The following is a 24,546-nucleotide window of genomic DNA, read 5'->3' as shown; positions in this document are numbered from 1 at the left end:
TGGTCACTGGCAGAAGAGGGAGACAGGAAAAAGGGAACAGCTTTCTTGACTCGGGGTCCAGATTCCTCCTTCTCAGCTCGGTACTCTGCTGCTTTTGGTAAAATTAAAGAGGGCCACGGGCTGGAATGAGTTTGGATCAGAGTAGAGAACCAAAAAAAATCACAGTGGTTTTACTGCCATAGGTGGCTGAGACCAATCGCCTATACCATCTTTTATACCCTCACATAAAATAGACAGACAGAATTACACTGTGTGTGTGTGTGTGTGTGTGTGTGTGTGTGTGTGTGTGTGTGTGTGTGTGTGTGTGTGTGTGTGTGTGTGTGTGTGTGTGTGTGTGTGTGTGTGTGTGTGTGCGCAGATATAATATTGTTATTTATCAGTGTATCTTTGCATCTGTGTGTGTGTGTGTTTTTCTTTTGGGGGAGGGGGTTATGTTTGTGCATTTTCAGTGAATGTGTGTGTCCGTACCCACTTGTGTGTCCACACTCAGATTTCTCATTAAATTCAGAATAAACGACCGTGGGCTTGGGCAGGCTTAGACCGAGTAAGCGTGTGTGGACTCTGGCCGGCAGTACAATGAAGCTCTGTGACGACTGCTGAGGAGTTCAGCTTGTATTATGATTTGTGGACTCGGAGGGAAAAGCCACGACGGAGAAATGAGAGGTTGGGAGAGACGTGGGGTTAAATAGAGGAACTTAATTTTGGTCTTTATGGACTTCTACTTACAGTAGCTTTAATACCCTGCGTCTTACTTTTTTGACTTTTGCATAGCAAACATAGTGAAGGAACAGTAAATTAACAAACAAAATATAGTATGACTACAATATAGAAGGCAGAGCTCCAAGCCAGTAAACTCTATAAGAGGCGCTGGCAGGAATCGACTGAAAGACTAATCATTCCCTTCCCTCTACATTCCCTCTGCTGCACATTGGCTCAAAATGGTTGAATGTGCCCTTCTAATGAGTTGCACTAAAGTCATTGGTACTTTTAAATTGAGTTAGATATGGTATGATTTTTTATTAAATTTTTTTGGAAAAACATTAATATTGAGAAAAATAGGAAAGGTATTCGAAAACCAGAGCCTCAGATATGCTCACAATAGTGTAATTTCTCCTTAAGATTTTCCGACATCAACGCTCCCATGGAATGAGATTTTTTTTTTTTTTTCCTTTCGAAATCAAACATGTTTAGGGACTAGGCAATGTCTTATACTAACACTACAAGGCTATGGAATCAACATCGTCAAATGTGAAATATAACATCCATAAAGACCCCATGGCACATTCCAAGAATATGTCAGAGCCTTACACAGAGGCTAAGCCCCACATTCCAGCTCCACAAGTGCTACAATTTAGCGTAAAACCTAGAATCAGCTAGACAAGCTTTTGCATTTTAAAATCCCGTTTTTAATACTTCCAGTGAGGCAGTTTGGGTGGACTGGGGCCAGAAATGTGGACTCTTGATTTATGGCCCTCTCTCTTATGGTGACGTCGTCCACTGTTTCTTGGATGTTTAGTGTTTTCCCTAAAATAACACAGGTTTTTAGTGCTGAGTGTGTATCCAAGACACATCTTTCTTTCCTTCTGTAAACATGTCTCAGCAATATTATTCCTGCGTGTGCTCTGCAACAGTGTGCTGCTCCTTGCAAGGACTTTGACCTTTTATTGTGAACGTCGGAGTGGATAAATGTCACTGTTTAATACAATAGTGGAAGGCAGCCAACTTAAGTCAACAAACGGTAATTGCAGAGATACTGACCTTTCGACCCGCATAAGCAAATTCGGGATAGACGCCCCCCTACCTCCGCCGACGGAGAAGATGAGCCGGGAGCATTGTGGAGGAAAAAACACCTGGGGAAATTGGCAAAATATGTAGCAGAATGAGAGGGATGTACGACCGGATGAAAGGCTGATCCTCATGTAACCAACGTAATCCCCGCTACACTTGGGCTTTCCTGTCTCGACTGAAGCCTGAACTTTCCGTATCGAGATGTTTTATTGACGCGTCACATTCACGCAGTGAGCTACCACAGATCAGATTGTATGTGATGTTGTTTTTCCTTTCTTAATGTAGGTCTGGCGATAACTTTTCTTGGCCCATGCCGCCTGTCTCGCTCGCTTATATCTTGCCCGAGCCTCCCATTGTTTTCCCTCCGCCCTGTTACCTCTATCATCTCATTCCTACGGTGCATTTCTTTCTGCGTCACCGTAGACACCCCTGCTTTAGCCCTCTAATGGCAAGTGGTTACTTCCTTTCATCCTTTCGGCAGTTAGCTGCTTGCCCCAATACCGGCATTAGATACGGTTTGAGGGGCTATGGCTGGGCTGCGAGGAATGTTTGTGAATCAGGGTTGAGTATCAATGCAGTCCTGGATGGCTCATAAAAACAGTGGAACATCGCGTGGATATTTCAAGCACTGGATGTGGTGGAGTCTATTTAGACTAGTATGCATCATAAACAACAGCAACATTTATTAATATCTATCAGTTTAATCTCATTTTTAGGATCTCCACATCGTGTGTGCGTGTGTGTGTGTATGTGTGCGTGTGCACGTGTGTATGCGTGTGTGTGTGTGATAGATAAAGGGACGGTTTTGAATGGATGCCGGTTCTTTGGGGATGGGTGTGGGTGGGTGCAGAGGCGTAGGTCGTTAGCTAATATGCGCGAATGTGTTCGGAAGGGCTCGGTACTGAAGTGTTCTTTTGGAGTGAGGGGTAAGGGTGTGTGCCAGCTGGCAGTGACGGAGCACTCCCATATGTGTTCTGTTTGAGAACACAGGCCTCATTAGTCCACTGGCTGCTCCAGGACTCTTGGTTTCCAACTAATTAAGGCCCTGCACACACATGTGGGCGACACCTGGAGGCAAAGGAGCATGCGATAAGAGTGTTCCGCCGGTGCATCCGCCGAGTGAAGGAATCGCGATCACTCCTCCACCTGTCATTTATTGTTCTTTTTCCCCAAGGTTAATTGTGTGAGGGGTGAAATCAAGGAAGATTTAGCTCAAAAGGATGACGCGAAATGAGATCAGTTCACATGGGAATCGCTTGTTTATGAGATGGAAGATCCCTTTTATCATTTATCTTTATAGGAGAGGAAGAAAAGCTCCTTTGGCTGACGTCATAATGAGCTGCACCAGCGAGATTAGTCAGATGCATCGGCCCCTTCACGATCAGCAAGATTTCAGTATTTCACAACTCTTCCGTGACTTATTTATTATTATTTTCTGCACTACTAGACATCTTATTACTTAAAAAAAATATGTTTAACAGCAAGTTATTTCATTGTCTTATCCTCCTTTAACAAATAGAACTTATCCTGGCAGTGCTATGACATCAATAAAAAAATAAAATAAAAAACGCTATGTTCTCAGTGGGTTATTGAGACGAACCGGGAAGGGCAGTGGGCGGAGAATGCGGCCGCAAATGATGTGTGTAGAGGGCGACAGGTCCCGATCTAGACCTGATCCAAGGTCTTCACCTTCTCTCCTCCCATGATAAGTGAAATGTGACTCCGCAGACTGCACTGCGACTCTGCTGTGCGTGCAGAAAGCAGTGACTTTCACATTCAGTTTCGTAGCATCAGACTAAGTATTGATAACACGCTTAGTATTTTACAAATTACATTTTTTTTAATTTAATGAATGTGGATGCTGATACTGGAATATGAATGGGCTTAAACGGGTTTTATTTCTATCAAAAAACAAAAAAACAAACAAAAATAAACACAAACAACAGTGTGGGCTGTGGGCAAGTAATGTAATCGGTCTACGCCCGAACACCGTGTAACACCAGTAACCGCAGCAACCCTACTAGATGCTAATCAGAATGGATGTCGAATAGCAGGTCAGACAGTTCTGCTGATACAGAGCTGGAACATTGGGGTTCAGAAAGTAAAATTGCACCATGGGATTTTGAGTCAACCATGTGGATTTGCTCATTAGCGCAACCCAGGGGTCCAACTTAATGAGTCAGCTTGATCGGTGGAGCAAAAATAGGGAAGGACTTTCCGAACCTGGGATGTTCCACCTCTGTGAGAGTTTTCAGACAGCCTTCGAAAATTCAGTCTGCCTTTCACACAACGATGGCAGTCTATCATTAACGTTGTGTGTCTTTGTGTGTCCTTTTCATCATTGCGAGTATATGAATGTGTGTGTGTGTGTGGGGGGGGGGGGGGGGGGGGGGGGTTTCACAATATGAGTGTGTGTGTGTGTGGGGGGGGCATTCTTTTATTGTAAGATTTATCCTTCACTGACTTGGCTCGTTGGTCAGAGGTGTCACCACAAGCGCAGGTACTGTAATGCTGGAGCACAACACAGCGTATATGGTGGTGAGTGTCGCTGAGCTCAAAGATCTGCAAAGTCTCGTGAAAATAATTGCAGCTGTAATGTTTGTCAGAAGTTATTTGAAAGGAATGTGCAGCTGCTGTCCAATTTGGTATAGGTTATTAGGAATTGAGCGCAGGTGTACCTGCTTTCGAGAAAGACGAGAAGTACTTTTTCAAACAGTGGGCTCCTATTTTATGAAAAATCTGAGAATTAGGGGTCCTCGAATATGGCTCACACGTGTTAAAAAAAAAAAAAATCTCTCGCAGATGGAGGCCAAATTAGCTCATCTCTTGCTAATTGAGCTTAGGAAAACAAGGGGCCCTGCGACAATTTGTGGTTTCACGAAACAGAGTTTCTCCCTTTAGCTTTGGAGGCTCCATCATCGTTGGTAGATTCCTGGAGATCAACGTAGGCAGTGTGCAGCAGAATGAGCCATTTGTTAGCTCTGTGGAAATGAGGAGATTAATCAAGCTGTCAATCACTAACAAAGGGCTCCGGTGCGAAAACGTCCTGCTATGACTTAACATAAGGTGAATGGATTTAAGTGATGCCTAATGTTCAGAATAGATTCAGTCCTCAGTATGGAATCATAATTATATGTCCCTCTTTAGGTGAACACCTGCTATCTATATTATCAAAAACTGCATTTCTCAACAATTTGCTTGAATTCTTTGTATATTAATAATGTGGACTTTTGAACAGTTAACTACTTGAGGTTAATAAAGCAAGTTGCTAACATGCAACATTAATTACGGCAACCAAATACTAGATGAAAAACAATTGTCAATTAAAAGAAAAAAAAGCCTCAGTTTTTAACCGGTGGAAACCGATTTCATGCAGATACACACGCACGCGACATGCACATGACATGCCTTGCGCATATGTGCCTTGCAAGTATAGCCCACATCATAATACATGCCTCTATACAATGTGCAGGGGCACTTTGATGATGTGAGGCCTCTGTGAAGTGGTTTTAAAGAGAGATTAAAGCCAGCTAACCATATCCAACGCAATTATGAAAGCGCTGTAAATGACACAAGGCATTAAGAAGCCGGGTCATGCTGCAAGCAGTAAACAACTTCATAGTATCTCCAACTGCTTTGGCATGATTAGCTGTGTGTCATATGCTTCTGCTCTGTCTCGCCCCCCCCCTTTCACCGGAGATCCCAACCCTTACATAGAATCATCTCTTTGTTTTTGCTGAGCAGGTCTGGCATTCAGGGTCCTGAGTCCATGAAGCCCATAGTTCTACAGCCTTATAGCTGTCATCAGCAGCAGTGTTACTCACTGTCATTATTGCCCTGTCGGGCTCCATGGGTCTGTCTTTGGATTCAAAGAGCCAAGCCACCGAGTGCATCTCAAGAATATCCATTCAACCATAATGACCATAAAAAACTCTTCGGATCAGCAAAGGGGACTACGGAATTAAAATGTGCCTCTCGCTTCCCAGTTGCAGTTCCCCCTTGGACTGAGAATGCATAATCTAGACAATTCGAGTGTCCTGACCTGGACCTGGATCTTCTGGGCAATATTCACATCAGGTTCAGGAAACTGCTGTACCTTCATCCAGACCAACCTCTGAGACCTTCCAGGCGCCCTCACAGCGGCCTCAATACATATAGTTGGTGCCAGTCGTGCCACAGTCCAGAGTATCTGGGTCCATTCTGCTGTCCCTAGGCCACAGAGAGGGGTGACCACAGCCCAGAGCACAGACTTGTTGGGTTGGCTGGCTGGATCCCTGGCTGTGACCACGCGTCCCAACTAGCACCAGGGCTCAATAATCACAGCCTCTCTACCACTTGAGTGTTTTATTTCGCTTAGCGCGGCAGTTAAACCGATTTGTAGGCTTGGCTCCCGTCAAAATGTGATTCCGTCTTGCTGCACAGAAATTACAGTCTTAAGAGTATTAACTAGACCACGGAATGAAGTGTGAGAAAGCGTTAGTGTACCAATGAAGATCCCAAAATCAGGATGTATACGTTCTCTCACATGAAATATCCTGTTAGATAACGATACAGCCAATGGAATTGAGGGACTGTATAGTTCCCATTATTTCCTAGAAAATCAATTTCTTGTCTCGTTTAAAGCCATACCTGCTTGGGCAGGTGGCCTCTTCCTCCCAGTAGTCATCCAAAACAAGCAAAATGAAACCAAGTGCATGCTGGCTCGATCTTTATTTATGAGCTATTGTGAGTGAGTATAAATCATTTTGGGCTGGCTGGCAGGCTCACTAATGGCTTTTAGACCTCTACAAGCAAGTACATGCTGGATAAGCTTACTCTCTGCATATCAAAGTGTGTCTGTGGCTAGATATCTAATCTAACTATAAAGGAAGGAATCTCTGTCTGTCTGTCTGTCTGTATGTCCTTTGATTATCTCGACATCCGATCAACTTCACACTTCCCGGGTTTATTGCTGGGCACCCAAGGACGTGCGGTGTCGAATTTGGCGCAATTTGGACACGCAACACGTGGAATATTAATAAGCTTTCAATGAACAGCGAGCCAGCGCGGGGCGGGGCTTCAGGGCTCTGCGACAGAGTAACAAAGAGTGTCTGTCCCCAGGCTCTGACTTTAACAGGGAGTTTGATCTTCCATTGTGGAACACAGGACTGAACCTTTGACATTTTTATTTTACTTTAATTTTGTCACATTAAAATGTCTTAAAGTCTTTTGAACGACATGTACTAGTACTTCAAATTCGCAATGTGTGCCTTTTGGCCATCATGCGTTTACTTACCTCCAGTGACCATCAACACCTGATGGCTGTCCCGGAAACGGCTGATTTTGAGATTACATACATTATTTTCCTTACATTGCGCATGGACAAAGATTGCTAGATCTAGATATGAGAAAGGTTAGCCCAGTTGGGAAAATTGTATGAGCCAGTGATGCCAATGAAACTTTAAAAATCATAGTTTTGCCATTTATAACCTCACTGAGCTTTTTCTGCTCTATTGAGAAACATACTGCTCTTCTGCCTCACCTTTTTTTTTTTTTTTTTAAACAGGAAGCCACAATAGATTGATAAGTTTCTCAGTAGTAAAGCGTTCAGTGAGGTCGTGCTGTGAATCTTTATAATGATGGGAACATTTTGATAAGGCCTGGGTTGGAAAGTAGCAAACCCTATCCTTTAAGTAGATGAATTGATGATCATAATAATATCCTTTGACAAATATGAAACACAAGCACCCCCTGTTTTTAACGTATCCATCTGCCTTTCCCGTCTCCATTATTAATGATTGTGTATAAACAGTGACGAGGGGGGTGAAGCCTCCAGCAAACAACAGAGTACAGCTGCAGTGGAGGTATGGTCGTTCAGTGCCAGCAGCTGAAAGACTATACTGATGAGAGAGCCTCCAGACTCTGGATATGGAACTTTCATTTTTTTTCTTGATAGTATTTTTAGTTGCTCATCAGCAAACGGCGCTCCACTCAGCGCTGCACATAATGAGCTCTGGGTCGAGGGTAGTTCACCTCAACTGTCTCATTGCCTCAACTGGCGGTTCTGCCGTGAAAAGCCTACCTTGACCAATCTATGTTCTCATCAAGTCTATGGAAGACTGTTGGGGAAATAAATATCATCTGAACTAAAGCCTTCTGGATATGCTATTCAGGATGGATACTATATTTAACCAGTGGCTTTTCCAGCCATTCTACTTTTCCCTCTCTTGGGTCTTTATGGCCAAGGCTTTGTGGCGCTGTGCTTTTCATTTGCTGACCCTTAGGAAATGTGATTGGGAAAAGAATGGCTATAAGCAAAGAAAATTGGGGAAAAAAGCTGATGGCTGTAGCAGACAACTTAGGTGATCTGTTATGGAGGAACTGTTACGTTCTGTGTATAGCAAAGTCAAGGTAATCTTTGAATATCATCGATGGAAATTTGATTGTTTCAGGAGTCAGGGTAAGGCTAATGTCGGTAAGGCCAGGTTCCAGAGGTTTGCTTTTGCAGCTGCACCTGAGGATTGACATTGTGTTCTCAACGATTGTGGTCTCTGACCGGCTTTTGACCTTACCCATTAACTTCATCTTGAAGAAACCCTGGATTGAGAGGAAGCATGTGTGCATGAGTGAAGGGAGGGGTCCAATTAACAATTAAAAAAGTGGCAGTGGGCAGCAGTGGAAATGGAAAAAATTAAAATGCCCGATTTGATTTAAGTCTTCTTGTTGCAACCCTGTCCTTTTTCTGTTGCCCTCCTCCCCCCCCCGACCCGTTTCTCCAACTGGCCCGCTTCTCTTAAACCAGATTACGCTTGAGACCGTGGGCTGTGACTCTGAATCCCAACTTAAATGGGCCATGAAACGGAGCAAGAACAAGACAACCCACTAATTGCTGAACAGACTAATTAGCTGTCGATGAAAAGAGAGAAAAGGACTGTTTCACTGGTGATGAAAAGAACATGGCAACAGTTATTGATTAGAGGAGGGCAAATGAAAGGGGAAGAGTAATGGGGCCATTAAGAATGGAAAGATGGAAAGAGTGAGTGGGGGGAAAATGAAGAGCAGGTTGAATGGGTGAGTGGCTGCAGCTGGATCTTACACTATATGACGCCGTCTACTTACTGTACCCTCCATGGTGCAGCAGGGAGAACACGCAGAGCCAGCACGCAGGGTTCTCCTTCTCATTTTACCAAAGTCAAAGCTTTGGAGGAAGACACAAAAGTCTTCAGCTGATCAAGATATATTGCAGCTCTACCCAATCGATTATTGTTTTCAGCCTTTTACTAAGAAGGCATTCGACTGATGTTTAATTTAAATTTTGTATTTGTTGTTTTATTGTTAGTTTTCTATCTTATTTTATAATTCATCCATTAATTCATTTGTTTATTTATTTATTCATAATTATATTCAAGGCATACAAATTGATTTCGATCATTAAGAGCTGGCGATTGGCTCTTTGGTTACTGAAAGGGCTTTCTCCACCTGGATGGAAAAAATCTGAAATGATTTTACAGCACTGATCAGAATCGGGTTGGAAAAACAACTGCTCACTGTTGGAGCGATTGTTTTCCACAGAGAATGAGCAAAGTTAAACTGCAGCCTCTGCAGCGCTGGTATTGTTGAGTAGATATGGCCCCCAGTCGCGTGCAGAGAGAGAGAGAGAGAGAGAGAGAGAGAGAGAGAGAGAGAGAGAGAGAGAGAGAGAGAGAGAGAGAGAGAGAGAGAGAGAGAGAGAGAGAGAGAGAGAGAGAGAGAGAGAGAGAGAGAGAGAGAGAGAGAGAGAGAGAGGAGAGAGAGAGAGAGAGAGAGAGAGAGAGAGAGAGAGAGAGAGAGAGAGAGAGAGGTTGCGATCATTCCCATATGTGCACACAGACACCTGATATTCATCCCGGTGGGTGAATCAACATTCTCCTTGAGTGACACAGATGTACTCTCCATCTGCTGATGCTCACAAGTTAAACAGCAGGAAGAAAGGCAAGACGGAGAGAGGGAGCGATGCTCAGTTGTTTGTGTTGGGAGAGGACGTTAAATAGATGTATAATTCCATAATCTTCCAGACTGCTGACTGCTGCTTTTCTCTTTCTGCACTTGACATATCTGGAGCCCATGAAGTGTCTAATCTTAGGACTTAAACTGCCGCCTGCTTTTATGTGAGGCTGATAACCTATTTCAGGGTTATTTAGTTAGGCTAGCCTTACAGTACTTTGGCGCTTTCCTTTTTCAGTCTGTCTTTTAAATTACAACTCAGTGCTTTAATTCAGTGAAATCAACTTTCCCACAACTTGATACCGACACCTAGTTTGATAGTCGTCCCAGATGTAATGTCATTTTCTCTGCTTTGACACTATAATTTCACGGTACTATGACCTGGCCATTCAAACAGGTGAGACTGATCCTTTCCACCTTTATATAACCCACCCCCAACAGCAGGGGCAACAAGTCGTGCACCATCGCACACTTCCTCCCCCTCCATCCTCCTGTGTGAACTTCATCAGCTTCAGGCTGGAGTTTTTCCTTTGTTCCGCTGCTATGGAAAACATACCGGTCATTCTTCTTCCCATCTCTCTCGCACTCTCTCTCTCTCCTTCTTTCTTGTCAGGATGGATTTGTAGCATGCCGAAAAGGTTTTAGCCACAGGGGCCCCAAGGTGGATTGGATCTGAGCTGAGTTCATAGCAACAGAGGAGAGATACTGTTTGGAAACACACACACACACACACGCTTAAACCACACCAAGGCCAAGATTATGTGTCCGCTGGCCGCCCTGAAGGCTGGACAAATTCCTCTGATCCTGTAACACCATTTATAAGAGGGGAAGGGATCGGGTCAAAGAGACTGCTCTCTGTATGAAAGGACACTGTACAAACACCCACCAACTTCGTATCCCCTTCACAACTGCACCACCATGGCTCCCAGCGGGGCTAGGAGGGTGTGATGATATTATCATCATCATCAGAGGTCCAAAGCTGCACGTGCCTTCCGAACTGAGGACAGCGTGACATCAGGTCACTGTGGAGCCCACGTGATCCATAGAACATATAGCCTGTCTGCTGCCTGAGACGGGAGCAAAGTTTATTAGCCTGGTGCTCAGGAGAAGGCTGGCTCAGGGGCAGTATCGTACAGGCCTAGGGTATTGCTGAAATGGCAAAATGCACCCTGTCTAGGCTCCTCTTTTTTTGTGGTAATCCATTGATCCATCAAATAGAAAATTCTTAATACTATCGTGGAAGTCAAAGCAGAGCCCCTGTAGCTAAAAGGAATTTGGTGTTATGATAAAGGATGTTATGGGGTTTTGAAATTGTTACCCTCAAGTCCAAGGTCAGTCCCTTTGCTAACTATAACATTCTGCTGCCCAGGTATGGAAGTTTTTTGGCCTCTTTATTCCAATGGCAATGTATTTTGCAATTGGCAATTCAATGTGCAATTTGGTCATGCAATTTAAAAAATGCATTTTGAAATTGGCAATTCAATATGCAAAGTAGCAATGCAATCCTCAAATCAATTTTAATTATTACGATTAAAAATGAGCTTGAAAGTTCAATCAATTACATTTCACATCGCCGACATTTTTTGGCATTTTGGCATTGGCACTTCAATGTGCCAGTGAAACAGCTCCCCCAGTCTATTGCACTTACATTTACTTGTCAACACTGTCTTTTGGTGTCAAAATTCAAATGGAAAAACAATCTTTCAGTCCTCTGATCAAGGTGGGTCCCCACCCGCATTCTGGGAAGACCCGCCCCTACTCTGTCTCTGATTGGCTAACTCTAACCCAGAGCCATGTAGAGAGAGTTGGGTCAGAAGAAGTTCAAAAGGCTTGATCGTCACATGATTCACGTAGACTTCATATAGTTCCGGGAAGTTGTTGGTGGGCATCCAGGGGCAATTTGAATGCACAAATACAGAGTGGCAGAACTGCGATTTTTGTATTAGTAGTCAGTAAATCCATTGATTAGCAATATTTATTATAATATTCATGTAGCACACTGATATGTGTATGTAGTTACATCAATATGTTATTTTAAAAACTAAAATAAGCTAATATTTGAGGATTGGTGTGAACAGCTAGCGTTACCTGCCTTTTTGATATTTTATATTTAACGTTACCTTGGCTAAAGAGCATGTTGCTGTTGTTTATTGCTTTGAGTTATATATATTTTTTAAACTTTTTAAACTTTATTGAACTTGTATGGTAGGCAAGAGCAATCACATCCTAATGGTAATTTATATAATTAGAGGGAGGGGAAGGAATATTCCAGAAATGTTCTACATATTTATATGTGTATGTTTATACACATATAAACAAGTTCAAGTTCAAGAGATTATTTGTCACATGCGTTATGTATCTTTTGTCTTTTTATTTTGCACCTATTTACCACAAGGAATTCATTAAATAAATCTCAAATAAACTCAGAAACATGAATCGCATGTCAAGCAACCTCTCCTCCGTGTTGTTCTTGCATAATATAGCATTGCACATGCACATTATAGACCGTGGTTTGCTGTGCTGGATGGGGATGCCCCAATCACCATGAGAGAGGTCTACGAATGTACGATTTCCCCCCTGACACAGAGAAGAAAAAAATAGTTTGCTGAAGTCAGCTGGAGCAATCTTTCTATCACTAAAGTTTATAACAGCAACAAAAATATGTGAGGTAATCGTATTCGAACACTGCATTTGCACTTTTTCACAAACAAAGACTACACCTTTGGGAATCTTAATGCTTGGTTTATTATGAATCAGGAACAGGGAAAGGCTTGCAAAACCCAGGGGGTTGAGACTCTGAAGGGTGCATGGTGAGGGTGATGCCTCATTGCAGGGAGTCTTCAGGCTCCATTGAATCCCCTGTGGTTCTTGTGCTGGGAGAGAGAGAGAGTGAGGGAGGGAGAAAAAGACAGAGGAGAAAGGGCTAGACACAACTATATAGGCTAGAATTTGCCTTGGGAGATGAGGTGTGGTCTTTGTTCCCCAACTTAAGTTATGGAACTTCATTAGTTGTGATTATCAACAGCTTTTGCTCCTGATGTTTAACAAGGTCAAGTCACGTTTCCCCCTTAGAATCCCCCTTCCAGGATGACCGGGCTGCAATGGATGCAGAGTGGGCAACAATGATAACACTGCGTAACACAGTGGGTTAATATCCAGACTTCATTTTTCCAGTGCCAAAGGATGAAGGCAGGATGAGAGGGAAGCCAACAGGGTGGGTATAGTCTTGATTTAAACATTTCAACAGAAGTACCAGCTCTGATTTCCTCAGGTAGGGCGTTCCAGAGTAGTGGGGTCCAAAGTGAGAATGCTCTGGAGCCTGCCGACTTCTTTTTAACTCTCGGAATTGCTAAAAGGCCAGCATGTTGTGAGCGTTAGTCTGGAGATGGTACATAAGGTACTACTAAGTCAGTGACATAATAAGGTGCGAGACCGTGTAGTATAGAGAGAAACACATTAACACAGTAATCGAGGCAAGATGGATCACTCACGGATAGAATGGGCCGTATCTTAGCAATATTGCGGAGATGAAAGAATGCAGTTCTGGTATTGTTCTTAATATGCAGTTGAAAGGAGAGAGTGGGATCAAATATAACTTCTACATATTTTACTCAGCTACTTTGGCTAATGGTACAGCTATCAAAGTTCAGAGGAGTATCCTTAAACAGGTGCCTGTGCCTGGCAGGACCAATAACCAGCATCTCAGTTTTCTCAGAGTTGAGAAGCAAGACATTACAAGACATTCACTGTTTGATTTGTCTGACAATTGCCTGGGTTAGTTCAATGGCCATGCATAGTTGGGTGTCATCAGCAAAGCAATGGAAGCTAATTCTATATTTGCGTATGATATCTCTAAGAGGCAACATATAGATGCTAAACAGTAAAGGACCGAGTGTTGATCCCTGTGGGACCCCACAAGTAACACTACAATACTCAGAGGTCACGTTGCCATGAATTACATGGTTTGTCCTCTCTGAAAGATAATATATAAACCAGGAAAGCCAAACCTCTAATGCCAATATACATGTCAAGGCGTTCTAGCAATAGGTTATGATCAACAGTATCAAAAGCAGCGCTGAGGTCGAGTAATAGCACTACTGAGGAGGTGTCAGTGTCCATTGGTAATATAAGATCATTCACCACTTTTCTGAGGGCTGGCTCAGTGGAGTGGAGCGCTCTGAGGCCAGATTGAAGGATTTCAAATTGACCACTGGAGGACGTGTGATCAGTAATGTGTTGTGCTACGATTTTTTCAAGAATTTTGGCGATGAAGGGGAGATTTGAGACTGGCCTATAGTTGCTAAGGTTCTTAAAGTAAGGGTCTAATCATGGCTGTCATTCATTATTTGACACCTTGGTCACGCCTAATTTGAACATCCGACATTGTAACATTATATTTATATGTCATAAAATAAGGTAAAGCATAACAGGTCCCCTTTAACCCCTGGGCCACACCACAAGCGACACGTCACCGTCACAAAATCGTCACAAAAGCATCGGCGTCATTTTGTTGATTCGTCAATTCACACCGGGTACGTCTTCATTCCGTCGACGATGCTCTAGCGAAAGCAGCACTCTCAATTCATTACATTTCACTGCATATATGTATGGAAGTATGTATATGTATGTGACAAATAAAAATCTTGAATCTTGAATCTCCAGACTTTCTATCACTGAAACTCCAAATTTTGGAATAGATCAACCTTTAATGGGTGGAAATGAATCTTTGCTTTCATTTTCAACCCTTTGCTTTACATTTCATTCGCATTTGGAGTCTGTTCATGAATGTAGTTGTATTAGTTCGTGAGATTAGCGTTCATTGTTTATATTTCACATTTGCGGAGATCATACAGGCACTAGGACCCCGAGACATATGTGAGCTGCCCTTGGTTGCCTGACTGTAATGACGCAAATACAACTGAAATATAATGGGGAATTCAGAACACCTTCCCGGGTATGAAGTAAAATCGAAAGTCTATTCCTGTGCGTGATATTTGTTTTCCCGCTGGAATGGTAATATTTTATTTCCATAAATGAGGTTTAAATTGTGGTGGGGAAAAATTCATTCAACATGCATATTGCATTGCCAATTGCAAAATGCCCTTTAAAATTGCATGACCAAATTGCATATTGAATTGGAAATTGCGAAATGCATTTCCATTTGAATAAAGAGGCCAACGGCACTATGGAATGCAGTTGGTTGAACCTTCATTTACATTTTTAATCAAAGCAATTCAAATTGAATTGAGGATTGCATTGCCACTTTGTAAATTAAATTGCCAATTGCAAAATGCATTTCCATTTGAATAAAGAGGCCAAAAACTTCCATACCCAGGGCCCTGTCTGAGCTCTCAAAAGACCTTAATCAACTTTAAAGAGTGTGTATCTATCTGACTGTCTGTCTCTGTCTTTGCCTATTATGTGGTTGGAGGTCTGTATTTAAATCACCAAGCGGAATAGGCAGTGTATTCACTGTTTTCATTTGTAATATGAACGTCCTTAGAATTCTGCCGGGGGGGGGGGGGGGACACTAAATGGAATTCCACATGTTGCCTCTGACAGCAGCAGTATAACCTTATTAGTATTTAATGGACCCTTACAGCAGACACAGAAGACACAGCCCAAGTTAGTCGTAGCTTGAAAGGAGCAGAGTGCCAGCTCTTCATTGTATTCCCTCTAAGGAAATCAGCCAGTCGCGCTGTTGAGAGGTACGAGAACAGCTTAGCGGCAAAGAACTCCCTCCTTGTCTGTTTACTCCACATTCACCTTTGCATTCCTCCCTTCCCCTCTTCCACTCATGTCTTTGATCTATATATTCGCAGGGCCTTGATTTATCCTGGATCTCTCCCTTTCCCATACATCTAAGGTGCTTTTCATCTTAACTCACTCGCACAACTCCTATCAAGGCCAACATGAGCCCACTTACCTGTAAAAGGCGTAGTGACAAACTCTAGGCTGAATAATGACTGGGAGTCAAGACCTCAATGTTTACTCATTCCAGGACTTATTATCAACCCCTCGTCTCTGCGTCAATAGCGTTCCCATAGAAACCTGCTTTGGCGCCAGGTCAGTAGAAAGTTCTCTGTGTGTGTGTGTGTGTGTGTGTGTGTGTGTGTGTGTGTGTGTGTGTGTGTGTGTGTGTGTGTGTGTGTGTGTGTGTGTGTGTGTGTGTGTGTGTGTGTGTGTGTGTGTGTGTGTGTGTGTGTGTGTGTGTGTGTGTGTGCGCACACGTGTGTGTACACACACACACACATATATACATACACACACACACACACACACACACACACACACACATATGTACACATGTGTGTGTGTATATATATATATATATATATATATATATATATATATATTTATATATATAGTTATGAAGTCATAAAAACTTGCTTAGCACAAAGTCATATCATCTCCTCCCAACTCAATATTTCCATATTTAAACCACCCAACTGATGTCACGTTCCACACATGATATGCTGCAATGACAAATGGCTTCCCAGTTGAGGGTGGTAAATCTAGCCGTATCCCTTCAGATGTATCGTCCAATAGGCTATACTTCAATTTGTTCAGTTTGGATTTATGCTGCTTTATTCCTCGCTGACTATTGTGGTAGCAGCGGAGGGTTGCGTGGATGTATTGGCCTTCACTGTACATTATCAATTTTATCAGCTTGTTTGTCAGCTCTCAGCAATGACTGCCTTGGGGACCCTGGGCTAAGAAAGAGGTTTTTCATGATTCCATCGGATTACAAAAGATATCAGATATAAACCATCAGATATAAACCATCCTTATTCTCCACTCTTCTTTCTTCAGTCGTTCTGCGCTCAGTACAAACTAGAATTGAAGAATTGCTTTTATTGACAACCAACTGCATCTTATTATACCAACTATTTCTTATGTAAAGTGTTAAAGGATTTTATCTTCCCGAGTAAATATCTTGGGTGTAGGGGTGTATGGGTAACTTAATTGAACATTTGTCCCTCTCTGTGCATATAATCTTGTCCAAGATGCACTAAAGTCATGGTAGGAGACATTTAGAGAATTTTGGTGAATGACATGCAAAGAAACTTGTGTAACCAATCAAACCATTTCCCTGATTCCTTCCCCATGGCACTTGCTCCAAAAGCCACTGGGCTGGTTGTGTGGTGAGATAGACGTCAGAGCACAGAGGAGGAGAAGCGGGCCTCGGATTAGACTTGACAGGGGCTACGTGCACGGTTCTTGCACACATGTGGAGACCACTTTTCTCCCTCTGATGTTCTGTGTTTATCCCTGCATGACAAACCCATTGTTTCCGTCCAGAAATTCTGACTATGGGGCTCAACTGTTGCGTTAAACCCTGGAGGTCTTACATGGAGGGCCCCTGCCACTCTAGGTTTAATCTATGGTGCATGGTATGTTCAGGAGCGCTACATGGCAGCTCAGGTTCTGGGTTTTTTGTTTTTGCAATTTTTCAGCAGTGGGTGTTAAGTGTACCTGTGAGACACAGTCAACATACTCTTTAGAGACAATGCAAGGGCTTTAGCCACACTATACCTGTACATTGTACAAAGTCGTCCAGTCAGAGCATTGGCACCACGACAGGATGCCATAAAAATGACAGAGGTAATTTGGGGAGACACAGCAGGCTGCGGCTCCTGTTCCATGGAAACTCCATCAGTAACCCTTGTGCCTTTTGTGGAAGCTCAATGTAACTCTAGTACAGTGTACGCAGATAGCCAAGGCTCCCTGCGGCCAGGGGCTTCAGACATTAAGATCTATAAGCAGTTATGCCTTGACAGATAGCCTGAATAAGGGATAAGGGAGTACATTTTTCACAAAAAAAAGTTGTATGAAGTTTTTTTTTTTTTAAGGAACCACATAAGTGGGATGTTTTCACTGCTGATCTGCGAGCCAGCTCTTACCGATTGGATAGCCAGTGACTTTCCCTATTCTCTGCACATAAATATCCATGATTCAATTTTTCTATTGAACTACACATACCAACCTTTGAACTTGAACCTGATTGGCTTTCCTTGTTTTGTCTTGATGTTTTTTCTCTTTACAAACCACCTCTCCTTTTTATCATACTCAAATAGGCCCATCAACATTGTTTTGACACACATTCCCCATGGAAACGGCATGACATAGTCTCAGTTCCATTAAGGAAAACACACACGCTGACAGTATGCTGCAACTCTGTAATATGAGCTGTGCTTCGGGGCAAAAGTCCCCGTGTCTTCTACAACAACAATAACAAGTACCCCTTTCATAGGGCAAGTCCTGTTCTGTCCAACCACAGAAATCTGTCAGAGGCATCTGGGAATAGGTCTGGTCTCTCTGTCTTCCTCTCTCTATCTCTTTCCTGTCCCCGCCATTCACACACTCTCCACTCCCCTCATTACAGTACCTTCACACAACCGTTGGTTTAGTTTAGTGGATGGCGTAGACCAGTGATTCCCAAATCTTTTCCACTTCAAGGACCCTCAGTTTGATTTGCATTAGGCCACAGACCCCATTTGATAAGATTTTGTCTCTGGGACCCCAATCTGACAAGATTTGTATTGTTACACATGATTTAGTCCAAACATCCAGTATGTGGCTGTCTATGCTATGGTAACGGAGACAACATTGAAACTATGATCAAAATGGTCAGTCGGTTATTCTACATTTGTTAATGGTGCTACCGTCTTGTATATGAGATAATGGGATACGATAGATGAGAAAAGTTCAACTATTCATAATTTTTCTGGGGACCCCCTGAAACCTCTTGAAGGACCCCTGGAGGTTCCCGTACCCCATGGTGGGAACAACTGGCGTCGACCATTGGTTCAGATTTGTTGCATAAAATGTAATTTTGTTATTTTCTGTGACCCTGCCAGCCTAGTAACCTATGACTCAATGTACATGTACAGAATTTGTGTGATGGCAATCTTATTCTTTCATTACAGAGTTCCAAGGGTCTTCAAAGCAACAAAGACTCACGCATTCTCTGGGCCAGAGACGACTACCTACTGACCACTGGATTTGATATGGTAAGAAAACCATCCACATTTAAATAAAAAAGTATGTCTATGAAATCTGTGTGCAAATGGCTCTGCATTGATGCAAGCAGGTCTGATCGATCCATCTTCTGTTTATGTTTGTGTACAGCTATTTGAGTGAATATTTGCAGTATTTTACAAGCCACTTTTCATTGCGTGTGTAGGTGCGCAATCGGGAGCTGAGGCTGTGGGACAGCCGGAAGCTGAGCTCTTCCCTGTGCTTGGTGTCCCTTGGTGCTTCCAGTGGGTGAGTTCTGCTCTAATCTTCCACCATCACGACACTCACAATAGCTTTGCTTTGGTGTTGGCCAAAAAAAAAACAAAAAAACGTGTCTTTAAGCATTCTGAGGATATACAGTATGTGTGTGGCATTGCGGGAGCATGTTGGCGAGTGTGGTGTGAGTGTTTGGTGTGATGTATGAAGGGTTAGGGTTAGGGTTAGGGTTTCCCCTAGGCTGTGCGGCAGGCTCCAGAATGTTGCCTCGGGGAGGTCTGACACTGTACTGTCACATTCCTGCCATTTCCTGGGTCAGACCCACACAGACACGTCTATCTTCTCTGCTGCCGCCCCCCCAGTCAGAGAAGGATGGGAAAGAAGAGAGAGAGTGATTGTTGTGCGTTCTTCTGTCCATCTCCAGGGCGAATGGTTAGGCAGCAGCAATGAGACGCACAGTTTTCCCCTCACACACAGCCGGCCGTTGCTGCTTCTAGCCTCCCCCAGTCCTTCACTCTCTCCGTTTTTCTTTCCAAACGCGGCTGCCGAAGACTGCTGAGGAAGAAGGGGAGCATGGCCCGGCTCCAGAGAGGAGAGAAATGAGGGCTAGCGAGGTTGAACATTGATTTTTCAGACTCAGCCAGGCTAATTCAGCGCTATTATAAACTGGTTTGACGGGCCAAGCTGTTCCCGAGTAGGGAAGTCCAATCTAGGCCAGGTCAGACAGCAGGCTGCAGTAGATAAAGTTAGGGAGGTGAAGAACGGAAAAAAAAAAGTGTATTTAGTTACTGTGAGTGCACACAGTCTCTTCCATGGCAGCAACAATATTATGCTTAAAGGAAAACTCTGGTGCTTTTTTATTTAAGACTCAATTTTCAATCATTGAGGGTCAACCCCGAGTGATGGGCGTCAGAATCTTTTAAATTGATCCAGTCTTGAGAGAATAGCTTCAGCCAACATCTGCACAACGGGGCAGTGGGTTGTGATAGCCCCACTCGGATTGACTCAGAATGATCAAAAAATAGGGCTTAGGTAAAAAAAAAAAAAAAAAGTTTTCCTTTTTGTGGCGAGAGTTTGGTTCCACTTGCCCAGCTGAAATAGACATTTGTGTGTGGGTCTTTGTGCACAGTTAAAGTCTTTGAGGTGTAGGAATTGACCTCCTTACACTGAAAGCTATTCAATAATTATGTTACTTTTTGCTGTTGTTCCAGCCAAACAGAACAAGCAGAAAAAAAAATTCAAATAGCAATGTCTTTGTTTGCTCTGTTCCATTTCTTTTGGAATCTGCGTTGAGCCAAAGAGAGCCATAGTTGCCACAGCAGGGTCCTCAATAACCACCTCCGCTCCCTCCCATCTTCTCCCCTTTCTCCCCTCCTGGCCACAACTCATCTTCATTTCCTGCGTTTCCTCTGTGAGACGGATAGCCACGCCCTACGGTGCTTCTTTGGAATCCGTTGGCCTGTTTGGCGTCAGCATATTTTGTCATTTAAAAAGAGACGATAATCTCCGGTTGGTGTTCTTTACTTCCGAACAAAATATATACGTACTGTTTCCATCTTCAACTTTCTGTTTGGACACTTAAATATCTACATAAAAATATATCTTTTTTTTTTTAAACTGTATTCTATAGTGGTAAACCTCACTTTTTAAGGTCAATCCTATCATTCTTCAGTGTTGTGTCAATTATCACAAGATATAGAAAACCATTTTATTAATTCCCGGGGGAAAATTTAGGGATTCAGGGTCAGCAACCAGAACGATTTTGTAGCTTCTGTTGTGTAAATGTAAGAGTTTGCAGTTTGACTAGGGGAGTATCGGTATTGTGACGATCCCTGCCCGACTGCCCTGCTCCTCTGTTGACAAGCAGTTACACATTCTTGCTGCCCGTGCAACCACCAGCTGGCCCTCTGTCCACAATTTCGCACATCAACAGCCATGCCTTAATATCGGCCGGTTTCATGGACCGCCATTCTTCCATGGACATAATTGCATGAGTGTATTCTGACCCACAGTTCAACTGAAATAACTCGTGAATTGACTCACTCAGGGTGCCTTGAACGATCGTTGATCCAATGTGTGTTGGTGTCTTCTGGTGTTCCTTTGCGCTGAATGTGAGTGATTGTCTGAGATGACTATCATATGCTTGCGATGCTATGTCATGGAGCCATCACTCCCAAGGACACTTCCTTTCCAGATGCTTGCGGGCCAGAGCTGATAGAAAACAGATACAGCGTAGACAATCAAATGGAAGACAATGCCTTAGCCTGTGTCGCCATCTTTTCTGTCTCGTACGTTCGTCCCATACATACATACATACATACACATGGACACTTGTTTCATTCGGTTTTGTGCGATGTCTCACCATCAAATCAGATCAGGTCTCACTGATTTTGTCTTTCTTTGTTGGCCTGAAGGTGTCACATTCGCCAGGGCTGATCTTAGCATTTCACCAATTCATCTCGAACGAAATATTCAGCTTCCACTGATCCGGTTGGTTCATTTAAAACTCAGATGAAAGCATTAGCACACTCTCTCTACAACGTTACCATTGGTACTTCAATTATAAGAGAATTTTGGAATTCCTTTTCGAGTTATGACATTAAATACCTTCATCACTTCTTACTTATCGTGCGTACTCCTATAAGGGTGAACTGATTATACACCAAACGTCGAAGGGATTGTCTTCAAAGAATTCTAGCAATGTACTAATAGTCTTTCTTGTCTTACAGTATATATCAGACAACTTATTTTCCGTCAAAAATTATATTGTTCTTTGTAGCCCTCTTTCTGTGCCCATCATATTATTCTCCGTCATGACCCCTGCTTACCCCGTACTTGTAGTCATGGCCTAACCCTGCTGCACCATGTCCAAGCTGCTGCTACAGTTCTGGGCTCTATGCCCCTCTCTTAAAATCCATGCTGGTCAGTGTCCAGAACACTGTCCAGAACAACATCCCTTCAGGAGTTAAATTAGGGGGAAAATGTTATCACTAAAAGCCATTTAATCAAATTCATCTTTGGACTACTCCCCCCACCATTGCTTTATTTTGCTAAATACCTTGTAGATGTGGCCAGCGCTGGACCATGAAGCCATTTACATTACGGCCTTCAGAGGAAATGTCCAGGTGTTTGTTTTGGCTGGTTTGAAACAGTTTGAAATTGTTTAAACTGTTAATTAATTAAGTGCTAATTTTGCAAAAAGTTTTGATTCTTGAATTGAAATTTCCCTCAAGCTAATACAGCTGTTTATTGCATATCTCACGCCGTATGCAGTTTGTTAGTCATGTGCTCTGTTATCAGAACGCTTCGGCATACGTACATCTTCATATCCCCATTAGCCTTGGGGCTTTACTTTCTCTGTCTATAGTTTGTTCTCATGGTAGCTTTTCTGTGGATAATTTACTATTAGCGCTGCATTGCCAATGATCGTAACTCTCGTCAAGAACCAAGCAGCCATCGAGAGGACAAACATAGCCATTCAGCAATAATCAGAGTGGAATTAGTCTCATCTATTCTGTGCACTTGATATATTGAACCTTGCAATTGAAAATGAGTAGCTGCAGAAATTCAAGTCTAACATCCTTAGCAGGGCAGCCGCTCTCCGTGTCATTTTAGGCCCGAGGTGCATATAAAGATGGATTTGTTCTTTTTTTTTTTCTGGTCTGGTTTTAATTAAAAGGCGCTGCGGCAAACATAGTGTGTAGTTGGAGCGGCAGGCTTCTTTGTATCATGCTCGCGGTGCTACGCAAGCAACATTCAGTAGGACTGTTTTCTTTGGAGTGTCGCAACATTAGAGGGCCCTGAGAATGCTCGGGTAAAATGGTTGCTGGTGAAATATAATTTGGACGGGGAATGATTGAAGGAAAATGTTTATTTCTCTGCCAGGGTTGAAATAAAGAACTGGAGGATCGAGGCTCAGCAGGCGATGAGGCTGAGAGGGTTATTTTCACGGTGTGCAACATAGGTAGCCATTACTACAGGAATTTACTTTGAAGCCGAAGGTCTGGATGCTTGTGGACAATATGGATCTGTCTCACTTGTTCTCTATTTATTTAACGCTACCCTCTATAAAGCCTAATTATAATAATGAATTTAATAGGGCCTCAAGGCCAGCTGCAATCAGCGATCTTTACAACTGAGCCCAATTGCAACCAGCTTGCAATACCAGCAACGGTACGCCTATCCTGATTCTGCTGCCACTAATACACACTTACAGAGTTAACTGAGGCGAGTTATGATGATATATGCTCGTATAGTAGCTAGTAAACGTGGCGTAGAGCTGACTGGGAATTCTCAGAGGGTCACTTGGTTGGGATTCAGCATGACGAAACTGTAAACGCAGAGAGCGTTTAGGGTTTCAGCCGTTTAATTGTCCCCAGTCACTACCAATGTTTTACTTCCCGACTCAAATATGCTGACATAATAAAGTGCCTACACACACACACACACACACACACACAGACACACACACACACGCACACGGCCCTCCTCTATTACATCTCTCCGCGGTTAACCTCGGGGCTGCTTTGTCTTTCTTCTGAGACGAGGCTGATGAGGACGGATCGCGATGACCCGGTACTCATCAGTAAGCGAGCTCGCTGATTGGGGAGGACGGCGGCCTGTCCCCGGAGAGCCGACCCCACTGTTTTACCAACGCGGACACAGGTTAAACAAAGAACTCGCCCTCTGAGGGACCCTCCGCTGACAGGCTGTGCTGTTAGCAAGGGAAACGGGAGGGGTGACAGCATGGCTGGTGGTAAAGGGGCGGTTCGAGTGTGAGAGCGTGAACGGTGTGGGATGAATAGATGAATGGCTTCTGAGTTGATATTCTGGGACATAGCGATCACCACAGCATGCGCCCTTGCTTTCAGAACCTCGCAACCTTGAACCCTGTATGTATATGTCAGAATATACCCCCACCACGCTCATTTTCTTATTTTTCCATGTATTTAACCATCATTTAAGCAGAAAAGTCCCATTGAGATTAAGAAATCCATTTTTCATGGGAAATAAAAAAGTTCTGGTTTAATGTGACCCAACATAACAACAAAAACAAAATACCCGAAAATTACCTTGAAATACCAGAAATCGCCTTGTAAAGAAAGGTGTACGCGTGTAAAAACCTACGGGTGGGGAGAGCAGGCCGACCGTACAGATACAAAACCTATTGATTCTGTTCTGTCAGGCTCTGTTTGTGTACCGGGGTCATGCCTAAAAGTGGGGCCCAGCCATCTGGTGTAATTGATCCAAACTCCCTTTAATCAGCCGGATTGAGAAGAGCCCCTTCACCTCAGAATGGAACCAGCCCTCACACAACAGTCCTCTTTCTCCCGTCACCGGCTCTGCCTGGCCAGTCCCGGTTTCCTAAAATCAATCCCAGATGAAGGCTTTCCTGTCGGGATTAGGTGCAGCTGCAGCTCCACAAACCACACCAAGCCAGAAAATGCCACAGAAAGTTCTGGTTTGATCATTGGTTGGTGGTGTACTATCAATGAGCGTGGAGGCTCTTGCTCAGTGATTCGGGTTCGGGCTACAGAAATTCCTGTTTAAAGTTGAAAG

The 24,546-nt window shown here is 43.3% G+C and overlaps 1 protein-coding gene across 1 annotated transcript in view; it reads left to right on the top strand.

The window, feature by feature from the left end:
* coro7 (coronin 7) overlaps nt 1-24,546 on the top strand; it is a 120,109-nt gene that overhangs the window by 19,797 nt on the left and 75,766 nt on the right. Inside the window, exons 8-9 of the mRNA XM_080009133.1 lie at nt 18,681-18,764; nt 18,938-19,020. Of these exons, the coding sequence (XP_079865259.1) occupies nt 18,681-18,764; nt 18,938-19,020 (167 nt within the window). The remainder of the gene's footprint in view (nt 1-18,680; nt 18,765-18,937; nt 19,021-24,546) is intronic.

This window comes from Zeus faber (genome assembly GCF_960531495.2).
Source record: "Zeus faber genome assembly, chromosome: 11".
Taxonomy (NCBI): domain Eukaryota; kingdom Metazoa; phylum Chordata; class Actinopteri; order Zeiformes; family Zeidae; genus Zeus; species Zeus faber.
Note: the sequence above shows the minus strand (reverse complement) of the source record. Positions and strands in the feature narration are given on the sequence as shown.